Below are 13262 nucleotides of genomic sequence, written 5' to 3' on the forward strand. Positions count from 1 at the left end.
AATTTTGACCAAAAAAAGGAATTCCTTAAAACTTACTAGAAAGATGCCTAAGGGACCCTAGAACACATTCCAATTCTATTTGTAGAAAGATATGCTTTTCCAAAAAAATTTGGATGAAAATATGGGGCCAAATCAGTCAAAAATGTTAATTAATTTCTCACAAAATCGATGATTTTTGCCCAAAATCTTCAAAATATTGGGTGTTTGAGTATTGATTTGTGCTCCTCTGACTTCCAAAGGAATTTCTACATTGTTTGGAGAAAAAATCAATTTTTGGCCGAATTTTGATAAAAATGTAAGACTAACCCCTTGCATTTTTTTTCATTTTGAGCAAAAAATGGAATTCCTTGAAACTTGCTTTCAAATGCCTAAGGGACCGTAAAACACATTCCAATTCCACTTATAGGCATTTGATTCAGTAAGCACCATGTACTATTTATGCACAAACCCCTCACAAAAACATGTCACTATCTAAAACATTATCTAGAGAGAAACGACGAAGATGTAACCATGGGGTCATCATGTGACCTCTGTCGTCATAACGAGTTGCCCTCAATACTGTGGATACGTACGCTGCCGTCCGAGCTGCAGCTGGCAAGCTGGAGATGTGATGTGTGACCTTTGACCTCTGGTCTCCAACGCAGCCTCTTGACTGTCATGGTGTGGCATTGTCTGTAAAAAAAAAATTTAGAATTTAGATACGGATGTCGGTTGATGCTGGATTTTTTAACATTTAGGCATGAGTTACTTTTAGGACCCCTAGATTTTTTGAGCTTGCTCAAATTTTTTTCTTCTCTCAATGAGTTTACTACTCCAAAACTAGACTAGCATTCTCTAGTAGTGTTTTTATTACAATTGCCACTGTGTTTCTATCATTTTGAACACAGAGAAAATGTGACATTCTTTGTGCATGACATAGCTGTAATTGCGCATCAATAATCGCGACTAGTTGCGATAAATAGTGACTAGTCGCAACTAGTAACGTATTATTTATTTATCAAGTAATACCTCTAATCGCACTAGTCACACAGGCCTAGCATTTCCCCCATAATGTACCGCATAAAACAAAACCCTGCCCTCTTTCCACAAAAATTAATCCTGCGGATAATTAACATGGTATCACTGTCTCGAGTCTGAAAACATTAGATTTTTTTTGTTCAACTAAATATTTTCTCAGCTCCTTCAAAGTTAAAAGGATGTGAAGTCACTTTTAAAGACACAATATTGATTTGAAAATTCTTGCAAAAATAAGAAGTAAATATTTATGCGTAATTATTTAACAAACTTACTGTGTTGGAAAGCGGAAACACGTCTGCCAGTCGTTGGGTTTCTCCGAGTCCCATTTCAGTACGGCCATCGTTCCTGCCTCCAACCCAACAGCTAAAATGTAACTGCAATAAAGAAATGAAAACTATCAAAACAGGTTGGTCCAAAAATCACTTCAGTCTCAAGACCACTGAATTAGTTTGGTTTTATAGAGAACAGAGAAAAACAGTAATGTGGAATTGTTTTAACCATAAAAGTGACTTAATTTACCTTGAATCGACACTGTTTAACACTGGAGCGAAGTCTACTGCCGTCACTGCATCCTTCAGGTCAAAAGGCACTGAGCATGCTCGGTAGTTGCCAAGGCAAGTGGGTGATGCTGTGTCCCCATCCTGGCTGGTCGACCTTTGACCCCAAAAAATGACCTGGAAAATACAATTTCATATGGGAATTTGTTATTTAGCACACCGAATGTAATTAACAAAGTTCCAAATGGACAAGATTATTGGGAATTATTGCAATTTATTTATGCAAATCAACGTTTAAAGTGTTGGAAATGTAAATCATTTTGGTTCTTTGTTAAAGCGCTACATAAATCCTATTATCATCATTGTTACATCTTAAGCTTTTTTAACCTAAATCAAATTTATAACTTGAAACTGCTTTTACGGGCAAATTTCAAACTTTTAATTTATTTTACGAAAGAAAAGGTCAAGGTTCAACCTACTTTTTTATCCCGTGACGCCGTGGCGAAGTACTGGTCGTCATGTGACCAGGCACATGACCAGATGATGCGCGTGTGGACGGAGGTTTTCTTATCTGTGCATGCCTCCAATGTGTAGGGACAACCTGCCAAGAATAAAAAGGAAAAACGGCATAATGAAAGGTTTCATGGTTCATAAGTTTTAAGACTTTTCTCCAAAACTTACAAGTTTTCCTCTCCTAAGCACAGAAAATATGTGCTAAGCAGAAACAGCTTACCCGTCAAAAATGAGAAGGTTGTGGGTTCGAGTCCAACCTGAGTTTTCTTGTGATTTTTTTCACAAGACCTCGGACAACACTGAGTATACAGTTTTTATGAAATTATGTTTGTGAAATTGGGGGGGGGGGGGGTATTTAACACTGAGTGTGGCCTGGTGTTTAGGGTTCGTGACTCATGATCAGAGGGTCAGAGGTTCGAATCCAGCTGCTGGCCAAACTTTATGTCCTTGGGCAAGCCACTTTACCCCACTTGCCTCTCTCCACCCAGGAGTATAAATGGGTACCGGCATTAGCTGGGGAGTAACCTGCGATGGACTAGCATCCCATCCAGGAGGAATAGAAATATTCTCAGTTGCTTCATGCCATGGAAACCAGAGATAAATGCTGGCCTGATGGGCCATATTGGCTCGTGACAGACGTTACTTTTTCTTTGCTCACCACTTTTGGATTTTGTCTCTTGGAAGAGGGACCAGGTCCTGTCTCTGGAGACTGCCAGAAGACGCTGGCCGTCGTGGGAGAACGCTAGCAGGGTCACGGTCAGGGAGTGGGCGGAGAGCTGGCTCAACTGACGCCAAGACGCCGTGTCCCAGAGGATTATGGTCGCGTACTCGGGCTTGGATGCCTACAGAGGAAAGGATGAAGGAACTTAAGCATTTGTGAAGAAAAAAATGAAATGGTTTTAGTGGAGTTGCTTCAAGGCATTTCAAATGAATTTTTTAAAGGCATGTCACCTGAATTGAGGTTGTATCAAAATTGTTATATAGTGGCAATTGGAGGGTTTTAATGGATTGAGGATGGATCCAAGCCAAATGGGTCAAAGTGGTTAGGGTTCAATTCCAGAATTTTCCAGGATTTTTCCATGAATGTGGGAACCCTCAGTAAATATACCCCTTGCTCACCTTGCAGGCTGACGCCAAGACGCTCCCGTTAGGATGACTAGCAATGCTAAAGATCTCATAACTGTGACCGTACAGCTTCTGCGTCTCTGGCCATAGGGTGTTCTGGAGTAGGTGTTCCTCTGTGGGCGGACCTGGGGTAAAAAAAAGGAAGGGGGGATGTTTGGTTAATCATTTATTTTACTTAATAAAGCAAAACTTTGCTGATGTTGGCCGGATTCTCTTGTACCGACCGTATAATGTGCAAAAGTCAACATTTGTTGGCCAACATTGACAAAATGGAATGTGCAAGTTTGCAGTTTTTACATTTGTGGATGATCGAGCTTGGACATGTTTAGCTGTTGGTGTATTTTTCTATAGCTTTCAGCATACTGCTTACAGGCATATATCATTTACAGCTATCCAAAAAGTAAACGAAGACATTATTTTTGTAAAAAACGTACTTGTTCAATATATTAAAGACACTAAACTTGACGGGTGGAGGGTCGAGTCAACCAGGTGCTTCTTTATTGTTATTGGTTTCTGGTTGTTGTGCAGTGCAGCGCCATGAGCGCCGCAAGCGGCGGATACCGGCGCTATATAAATTTTCATTATTATTATTATTATTATTAAACTGGTCTGTGAAATTATTAATTTTTTTTTTTGAAGAAAATTTTTTCAAACGTTGCATTACCTGCCAGTTCTAGCGGGTTGAAGTAAATCTCGGGGTACATCTCGCTCGGGTGCGAGATCTCGCGGTCCGAAGTCGGCATCCCCGCGCCTCCCTGGAACACCGCTTTGTTGGACAAACCCAAGGCTGGGACGCTCGCTCCTTCAGGAATATCACTTTTCTTCTACAAAAGTAAAGACAACAATTTGAGTCTTTCATTCAAAACTGGTCTTCTGGGTTCAATGGAACATTGCATTAGGCTCCGCCCTCCTGCAAGCTTGTCAGACTTGTGTACACGCATGTTGAATATTAATTATGGCTGTGATTGGTCAATGCGTCATGGGGCGGGGCTTAATGGATCAATCCATTCACAGAGCTAATCTGCACTCAAATTTTGCTAAGCACAGAAAATATTGGCATAGCGACAATGGGTTACCAGCCAAAAAATTTCACTAGATGCACACTGCCTGTGACCGGTTCCCGGCTAATGTTGGCAGAGTATAATCAACGTGCTAAGCTATTTTTCTTTTCCAAAAAAGAAAATTTGGCCCCGTTAAGTTCCTGCTTGGAGTATTAAATGAAGAACCTTCCAAAATCAGATTACTTTAGGTAATTCTGTGCAAATGGTAAATGTATTTCAAAGGTACATGTAGCAAGCAACTTTAGCTTGTGAACATAATAAATACAATTACATCCATATTCTGCAATATATATCCAAATCAAGATTACTCATAGTGCAGTACAATAAAAAGTAAAAAAATATCCAAGTTAAAGTTAAAAACATTTAAAGCTTTACACTATAGTTAAACAAATTTACTAACAAAAACAGAGACTAAAAAAGAGACGGGCCATCCGCCACAACTAGAAAACATGCCCAGCCGAGCACTACAACCAACCAAACGACCGACTGACCAACCAACCAACCGACCGACCAACCAACCAACTGACCGACCAACAAGCAAATCAACTAACCCACTGACTGACCAGCTACAACATATATGCTTCCCGTAATAAAGTATTCTGCGTGCAAACGGTTTAGCACATTTCTGTTCTTGTGCTGTAGGTACGGAATGATGATCATAAGCTCAAGAATTCCATGATTAAGTAGAACTCTTGGTTTTTAATTTCAAACAAATCCTTACCCTGTCCTCAAGATCCTGTCTGACGTCAATACTCGATATCCTGCCAAAGTTCGCAATGAAGTTTCTTGGGGCCTCAAACACTCGCAAGACCTAGGACAACAAACAAGACAACAGTTCAGTAAATTTGAAATTCCTTCGCCCCCCCCCCCTTTTTTGGCTGCAAGTCTCCCATACTTAGTAATCTGTGGTAAACTTTCTGGACTTGGAAATTGTAAAATTTGAACAATTGTAACAGCGGCCAATTTCAGTGCACTGCTGAGGGAAAGAATGTTGCAACCTGACGCCACTTTTTCTTCATATATCATCTCAATAAAGGTCAATCATTGCAAAAATGTTGAAAAGACATGAATCTGGGACTGAGAAACATTTCCATTTTCCAATTTTGCTAGGAAATATATGCACCCGTCTCTCCATTGACTTTGTACATAACCAAAGAAGTGGTGTCTAGATACTATACAATTTCCCTGCTGAACACAGAAAATATTATCTTAGGAAAAACGGTTTACCGGCCAAAATTTCATGCAATGCACACTGCATGGGGCTGGTCCTGGGGCTTATTTTTAATTACCGCAAAACAATTTACTATTTGAAAAATTTACTAATTTTTTTTTTTTGAAAAAAAATAAAGCTGAATTTTGATTGAAGCAGAAACCTTTTCGTCAGCTCCCGAGGCCAGACGGAATCTGTCGACCATTGCCAGGCACTGCATGTCGTAGCCGTGGACCTGGGGTCGAGCGATCTCATGCCACGTGGTCTAGAAACAAAGGCAAAAACAAAGAAGGGTTAAAACACGTTGCCAAGTCAACTATTCTCGAGTCATGAAGCTACGTAATATGGCACTTGGTGCTGTGGTTGCTAAAGGGATTTTTTTTTCTAAACAAAAAAAAAGTCCAGGCTCATTGGAGGGGTCATAAGTTTTAATCTGATCGTCTTATGATGATGTCATTTATATAGACCTTTGGGGCATTGTGTTAGCTACATATTGATACCCCGTTTGCTACCAAAGACTGTAAATCGTCTGAGATTAACAACGGTTTATGAGAAATGATGCAGTTTGAGAAGTTGCAAATTGAATATTACGCGAGGAGATATTGCCTGTGGTCATGGTGCATTTGCCCTTGGGCAAGGCACTTTGTCACTCATTGCTTCTCTCCACCCAGGAGTAGATGGGTACCTGTGAGGGCAGTGTTGGTGACTGTAAGAGGTTGATTATAGCCAAAAGCGCGGAAATGGTTGCCTACCGGCCGTGTATGCTCCCTAGGGAGTTGAGAAGGTTTCAAGAGTGTTTGCCCGTTGACACAGGTAAAATAATAATTGTAAAGCGCTCTGAAACCCTGATGTGAAAGTGCTGTATAAATGACTGCTATTATTATTATTATTATTATTATTATATAAATGTAGCGGTGATACAACTCAAAGGTGTTTACCTTGTAGCCTGGTCGTCGCCAGGGGGCGTGTAGTCGTGTCGTCTGGTCCGAACCCACGCTCATCAGGAATTCCCCACCCTGGGGATCCCAGACTATGTCCTGCACACCGGCGTAGTGACCGCTGACCACCGGCATTGGTGACCACTGGTCACTCGTCTGCCAAAAAAAAAAATAACCACAAGTAAAGAGCCGTTTGGTTTAGCTTGAAGAAACTTCATCAATTTTTATCAAAATGTTACGACGCGAAGACAACTTACTCTATCGGGATTGGAAGTGTCCCTCGCCCACAGATGAAACGCTCCTTGGTAGCCGTGAGCTAAGATTGCGTTCCCGTCAGGACTGAACTGGCAGCCGTACAGGCCCAAGGTGTTACCGCCCACCTCACCTACCCTAACCTATAGGAGAGCAGAAAAGTATACCTTATACATATGCATGAGCTAATCCACATATTTCATTGGTCCTTTAACACCTATCGTTTACTGTGGGAGAAAGAAATTTATCTTATTCACATTCATTAGCGAATGCATGCCTTTAACAACAATCATTTGACTATTTAATTTTTTTGTTACATCTGACTCATTTTAATCAGATCAGACTTTACTCTTTAAGAATAAAAATGTAAAATTTCATCTTTACAAAATTTAACTTCATCAAATCTTAGTTTGAGGACACGTCCCCAAAAGTTCAAGAAGCAAAAAAACAAGGATCCATTCCTTCAATGTGGCCATTACTTCAATGAATTCATCTCATGAATAAACACAACTCACATGATCCAGCCACACCCCTGATTCGCTGTCCAGCTTCCATATGATCATGGTCTTGTCCATGGAGGCGGAGAGTAGGCGGGGCTCCTGGTGTCTCCTCCCATCTGAGAAATGACCAAACAAATAAACTGTCTGCATGGTCCCATATGGCTTTATGGATTCATTAAGGAGTAAGTACAATGTAATACAATGTAATACAATGTAATACAATTTAATACAATGTAATACAATTTAACACAATGTAATACAAAATCCACATATTATTCCTAGCGAAACAAATGAACATATCGTACCTCTGTAAGTTGACGGTTGCCAATGTAACCCGTAGACCCACTGTTCATGACCGGCCAGCACGCTCTCTAGCACCACAGAATAATGAGCCTCACCACCTGAATTGAAAGACAAGAAGTAAAAAAAAAAAAGAAGTACGTTATGGCAAGATATTTTCTAAAAAAAATTGCTGACTTTGAATTTCAAAGGCTGTGGAATAAGTAAACATGTTCCTATTTATAAGATGGATTTTTGCGTCGGGGTGATGTAAATTCAATAATGGTTTGCCCTTCACCGATGTAGAAACGCTGTATACTCAGTGTGTTACCCACAAAGTGAAAGTGAGCAAAAAATAACTCGGGTGGGAATCGAACCCACAACCTCCTGCTTTCTATAGTGCTTACGTCATGTTCCTGATTATCTCTATTATCTCTATCTTATGTACCTGTCTGAGTTTATCTCCTTATATTTGAACTTTATCTAGCCGTTTCAAATTACTAAAGTTATCACAGAGACAATTTTGTGGAGATGCAATACACAAAACTTTTGCCAGCACAGAATGGTGAGGTTGTCGTGTCTATGCAACAAGGTCTTTGCATAGACAAAAAAATGGCGAGTGACGTCATGTTTTCAATGTCAAAAGGTCGTATCCCGCTTAAAATAACCCTGATGTACACGCAAAGTCATTGGACATCGAGATATGACCTTGTTGCACGGAGCGAATTCGCGCGAGATACGACTTTGTTGCAGCATTGAGTTACAACTTGTTGCACTGACACGACAAGGTATTCTTCAAGTTTTGAGTCAGTACAAAGTACGGTGGGTTGCTAAGGCAATGGCATAGAAATTGTTAGTTGGGGTGGGTGGGAGGTAGGGTTTGGGGGTGAGGGAATGGGGGTGAGGGAATGGGGGTGGGTGCGGGGGGGGGGGGGGGGGGTTGAAGTTGGAGACTAAGACAAAGCCGAGATTTGAGAAATTATGTGAGGCAGATGATATTTGCGTACGGTGTGCCATGCACAAGCAGGCCGTGGGCAGAGAGCGCCTTCAGTACGTTGATCAGATGCTTGGCTACCTATCCCTTCTCCCTCCCCCTCCTGTTTCATTTTTGTTGGGGGGAAAGGAACACCCCCTCCCCCTGCAACACCTCAACTTTACTGTAGTGTTGGATTTACTTCAGGATGATTCTGTGCCGAAGTACCCAGGTATTTATTCAAAAGATCTTCCTCTGACGTCCATTACCTTCCCAAGCTGCGTGGAATTTATTTCCCTTCAGTCTCAGCTCCCCCTCGCTCGCTTCAACCACGTCGTCCTTGCCCGGCTCGGCTTGGACTCGCCAGAGCCGAATGAAGCAATCCTGGGAGCAGCTAGCCACAAGGAGATCCCCAGTATCTTGAAGAGGCACAAACAGAAGGATTTACAAATACAAACAAAACATTTGTACAAAACATTCGGTGCCTACGGGCTCCATGCTCAAATACCCCAAGAACTGTGGACACAAAAATGGCTTATAAAAAAAACACTTTAACCCTACCAGACACAACACAATAGATCAGGGCCAAATTTCTTGGCTCTGTTTACAGGCATGCAACTGGGAATTTAGAAAAAACGAGGAAAGTCCAAACCACACAAGACTTTGTACAGTATTTTTTTAACTTGTAATGCCATTCATGAGAAGTAAAGAAACGAGGAAATCATTGGATCCGAGGAAAAGTTACATGCCTGTGCTTACCATAAGTGAAAAAATCCCTGCTTAACTGTAGCAGAAAATGCTGTAATAACGGTAAGCGTATTTCACAGGTTAGCGAGGAATTGTGGCTTCTGCGCATGCGTACATCCTGTAACTACGGATTCTGTGCTTACAGGGTTAGCACAGAATTTGTGTGCTAGCGGGGTCAGCAGAAAAGCAATTGTAATCACAGAATTCTGTGGTTAACAGAGCCTTAGGCCATCAGCCTCGGTCCAAAATTTTGGCCATCGGCATCAAATGAGGGGAATAATTGGCAAGGTATACACCTCAAAAGTTAGAAAATATGTCATAGCATTGCAGCGGTGGCAACTTTTTGGGTGTTATCACTCTTTTTTTCCAAAATGTCCATCAAAATGCTTGTAACCACTCTAGGGGCGGTATACCTTGCGCACTATTATCATTTATGCCCTGATTCGTTACTGACCAAACCCCAGGCTGATGGTCTACATGAAATTGGGCCCTGGTAAGATGTATTGATGGTACCATAATGGAGAATTGATAGCTACACATGTTGATAAAGGCACCCAAAGAGTGGTGCTACATGTATATTGCTAAAATGTAACAAAACTAACAGTGGAACTGCCTGATAGATGAATTTTGAATTTCTCACCATCAGCTGTTACTTCTACTCCTCTGATCCAGTCCTCATGGCCAGTCAGTGACAGGCATCTTGTAAATTGGCCGTCTGCTTCCTGGTAAAAATGAAGTTTTGTGTCGTCGCCTCCCAGGACCAACAACGGCACTGCGAAACAAAACGAGAGTTAAAACCTGAGTCGACGAATGGAAGCCGAGTTGGGATCAAGTCCTCATAGGTCATAACAGTCTATCAAATGTCATTGTAAGTCCAACACAAGTCATCACAAGATTTCAAAAGTCTGTCACGTCACCGCAAGATGTCACAAGTAATAACAAGATACCATCAGTGATCCAATCTCTAGTCATCACAAGTTTGTCACTAAACACCGCAAGTGCATCACAAGTCATCATTGGATATCACAAGTCCTCACATAATATCACAAGTCCTCACATAATATCTCAAGTCATCACAAGATACCATATGTCATCCTGTCTCAAGTCAACACAAGTCCATCACTAAGTATCACAAGTCCATCATAGGATATCACAAGTCGTCACAAGATATCACAAGTCGTCACAAGTTGTCACAAGTCGTCACAAGCTGCCACAAGTAGTCACAAGAAGCCACAAGTCATCACAAGAAGCCACAAGTCATCACAAGATACCATAAGTCATCCTGTCTCAAGTCATCACACGTCCATCACTAAACATCACAAGTCCAACGCAAGTCATCATAAGATGTCACAAGTACATCACAAGTAATCACAACTTGTGATTCACAAGTCATCACAAATCTATCACAAGTTATCAAGAGACATCACAAGTCATCGCAAGATATCACAAGTCCACCACAAGTCCTCCAGGTCCCAAGTCATGTGACCAGATAATCAAATTGGCAAGTCCGTCTCACAGGAGAACAGGCCCGATCGCGCCCTCTGTTGATATCCAGATCCCACTTACCCCTTGTGCCGGGGAGAATGTACAGTGCAATGTCCAATGCAAACCCACTGCCGAATGTTATGCTCTGCTGGCAGGCAAAATCGCCACTGATTTCAGCCCTCCGCCAGAGTTTCACGGTTGAATCGCCAGATGCGCTGGCAACGAGCGTGGGTGAGTCTAGGGAGAGCTGGCCGCTTTGGTCTGGGAGGTAGACGGCCTCTAATGCTGTTACGGCTCCAGTGTGACCAGTGAGTTTAGCATGTTGCTGGTGCTGTTGAAAGTAACAATAGTATTACAAATATTGAAAAAAATTTAATGAAATGATGTGACATTTAGTTTTTCTGTTGTCACAATCAAAACACATTTTAGTGGTCTGACCATGCTCAAGCATATGGAAACAAACTGGCAAAAGTGGCTAGCATATTTGTGATGCGATCAAGCTAAATGAGTCGTTTGTCGAACCTGGCCAATTTTTTTTTTTTACAGATTTGAAAAAAGCACAATCTCAGCAATACTGCTGTGAAAACTGCATGCTGATACCATCTTTAGTTACAAATTATGGAAGTCGGAACACCAAGAGATGTGATGAAGTGATGTGATGAAGTGGCCCTAATTTGGCCTGAATCTCCAAATGAAAATTCCTGACAAACGACTCATTCAGCTTGATTGCATCACATGTGACTATCTGATATTTCTTTTCTCCTTCAAAAAGGGTCTCAAGACCCACCTTTCCCCCAAATCGTAGCTGGCTGTCCTCTTTTCTTTGTCTTCTTTCCCTGTTTCATTCTTTGTTCAGTACTTTGTATCCTTAGGCAATTTGGCACTCTATAAATCCAGTTATTATTATTTATTATTAAATGGATCTCCTAGTGGTGACCTCCAACTCTCCCTTTCTTACTGTTGAGGGGGTGCTTGTGTGCAGAGCTGATAGATTCAACTAAGGCCAAGTTCGGGCAAGGACCATTAGTCGACTAGTGGTTGATTTGTGACGTACCTTACGCCTGCGCACTGATAGCAACGTGCGAACGTCTCTTGTCAAACGCTGGTCAAAATGTCATCGCAAAACTTCTGGATCCTGGCTCTCTGCTAGCGTTATGAATGCGCACGGCTATTGGTTACCAGCGAAGCAACCAACCCCAGTAGGCTGGTTCCAAATAGTCGACTAGCGTAGTCAACCACCGTCGACTAGACAGAGTTCGGGCAAACGTTAGTTAACCATTGGTCAACTATAGTCCTTGCGCGAACTTGGCCTAGGTTGACTCGCTATTTGACAATGACACACCTCTCCAAGAGGTCATGGTGTCAGCAGCCTAGATCCTCACCTGACTGTCAGTCCCTCTCCACACGATGAGAGCACCATCTTGGGATCCAGAGACCAGCTCTGTCAGGGCCAGCTGTCCTCTCTGCTCCAGGAAGGGACACTCTATCCACTTGACGCAGTTGACTTTGCCTTTGTGACTGCTGAGTAGACCACAAATTTTCCCAGCTGAATCTGATGACTGCATAAAAAAAGGGGGGGGGAACTACTTTGGAGTTAAGCCTGGTTCATACTGCATGCGAAAGCGAATTCGAAGCGAATTTGATGTCATGAAACGTTCGCTGCAAAATTCACCCGAGTTGAAATATGTTCAACTTTTGCAAATACTCTCCATGACGTCACAAGTTCGCATTCACTTTCCTGCAGAGTATAAACCGGGCTTCAGAATTTTTCTAGCTCCTTCGACTGCGTAGGCCGTAGCCATTGAATTTTAGGGCAGGGTGGGGGGGGGGGGGATCTTCCAGTTTTCTGCAATTACCAACAACCATCTTATCTATTTCAATATTTCAACAATATTTCAGACAAATACATGCAAGACTGTGACAAACTGACATGCAAAATAAGACTAAGATTTTTCATGGGGAAATAAAGTCCAACACAAGGTAACAACCATCTCTTTCAAACATTTATGGAAAAAGTCTTGACTGAGTGACAATGTTCTGCATATTGCAAAGGCGCAAAGGACGCCCCATAGTATTGCACACACAAAACTTTAAAAGTCAACATGGTCTACGAATCATGTCAATTGCAGTCTTAAAATCTTCAGACAACAACTAAAATCTTACCTCTGTTTCGTACAGTGCTACATAATTAAATGTACCAAAAGCCACGAGTCCATTAGCGCCCCAGTGCACACAATGTGGAACTCGATTGCAGGAACAACTGATGTAGCATGTGTCCATGGAGGCCGCCATCTTGAAATATTACCCACGATGCTTCACGCAAAAAACGCGCGAAATTCACACGTGTGTGGGCGCGACCAACAAGAGCGTGAACTTCATTGGTCAATAGTTATTCAATGACATCACTGAGGGAGGGGCTACTTGTTGTAGTGACGTACTGGGGACTTTTTGGATTTTTACTAATGTTCCTTACGTGTACAACTCGACGTCAAAAATGTAAAAGGGGCTGGCCAAGTGAAAATTTTTAGCATATCATGCATATACATTGATTGAATGGAAGGGGGGGGGGGTAATTTTTAGGGGCCGGGGGGGGGGGGGGGAGAGAGATTGAAAGGAAAGAATGTTGCAACCTGACGCCATTTTTTTCATCATATATCATCTCAAT

The 13262-nt window shown here is 41.9% G+C and overlaps 1 protein-coding gene across 1 annotated transcript; it reads right to left on the reverse strand.

Moving 5' to 3' along the window:
- Nucleotides 1-264: 264 nt before the first annotated feature.
- On the reverse strand, nt 265-12914 carry LOC119719699 (elongator complex protein 2-like). The gene is made up of 18 exons (XM_038189195.1): nt 12761-12914; nt 11980-12156; nt 10679-10928; nt 9753-9884; nt 8635-8784; nt 7419-7514; nt 7129-7229; nt 6619-6756; nt 6362-6517; nt 5587-5688; nt 4935-5024; nt 3817-3976; nt 3147-3277; nt 2686-2869; nt 1994-2115; nt 1537-1691; nt 1290-1391; nt 265-672 (listed from the first exon to the last, which is right to left on the reverse strand). The coding sequence occupies exons 1-18, from the start codon at nt 12887-12889 to the stop codon at nt 537-539; spliced, it is 2511 nt and encodes an 836-aa protein (XP_038045123.1). The 5' UTR covers nt 12890-12914; the 3' UTR covers nt 265-536.
- Nucleotides 12915-13262: the final 348 nt, after the last annotated feature.

The sequence above is a fragment of the Patiria miniata genome, unplaced genomic scaffold (genome assembly GCF_015706575.1).
Source record: "Patiria miniata isolate m_02_andy unplaced genomic scaffold, ASM1570657v1 HiC_scaffold_8, whole genome shotgun sequence".
Taxonomy (NCBI): Eukaryota; Metazoa; Echinodermata; class Asteroidea; order Valvatida; family Asterinidae; genus Patiria; species Patiria miniata.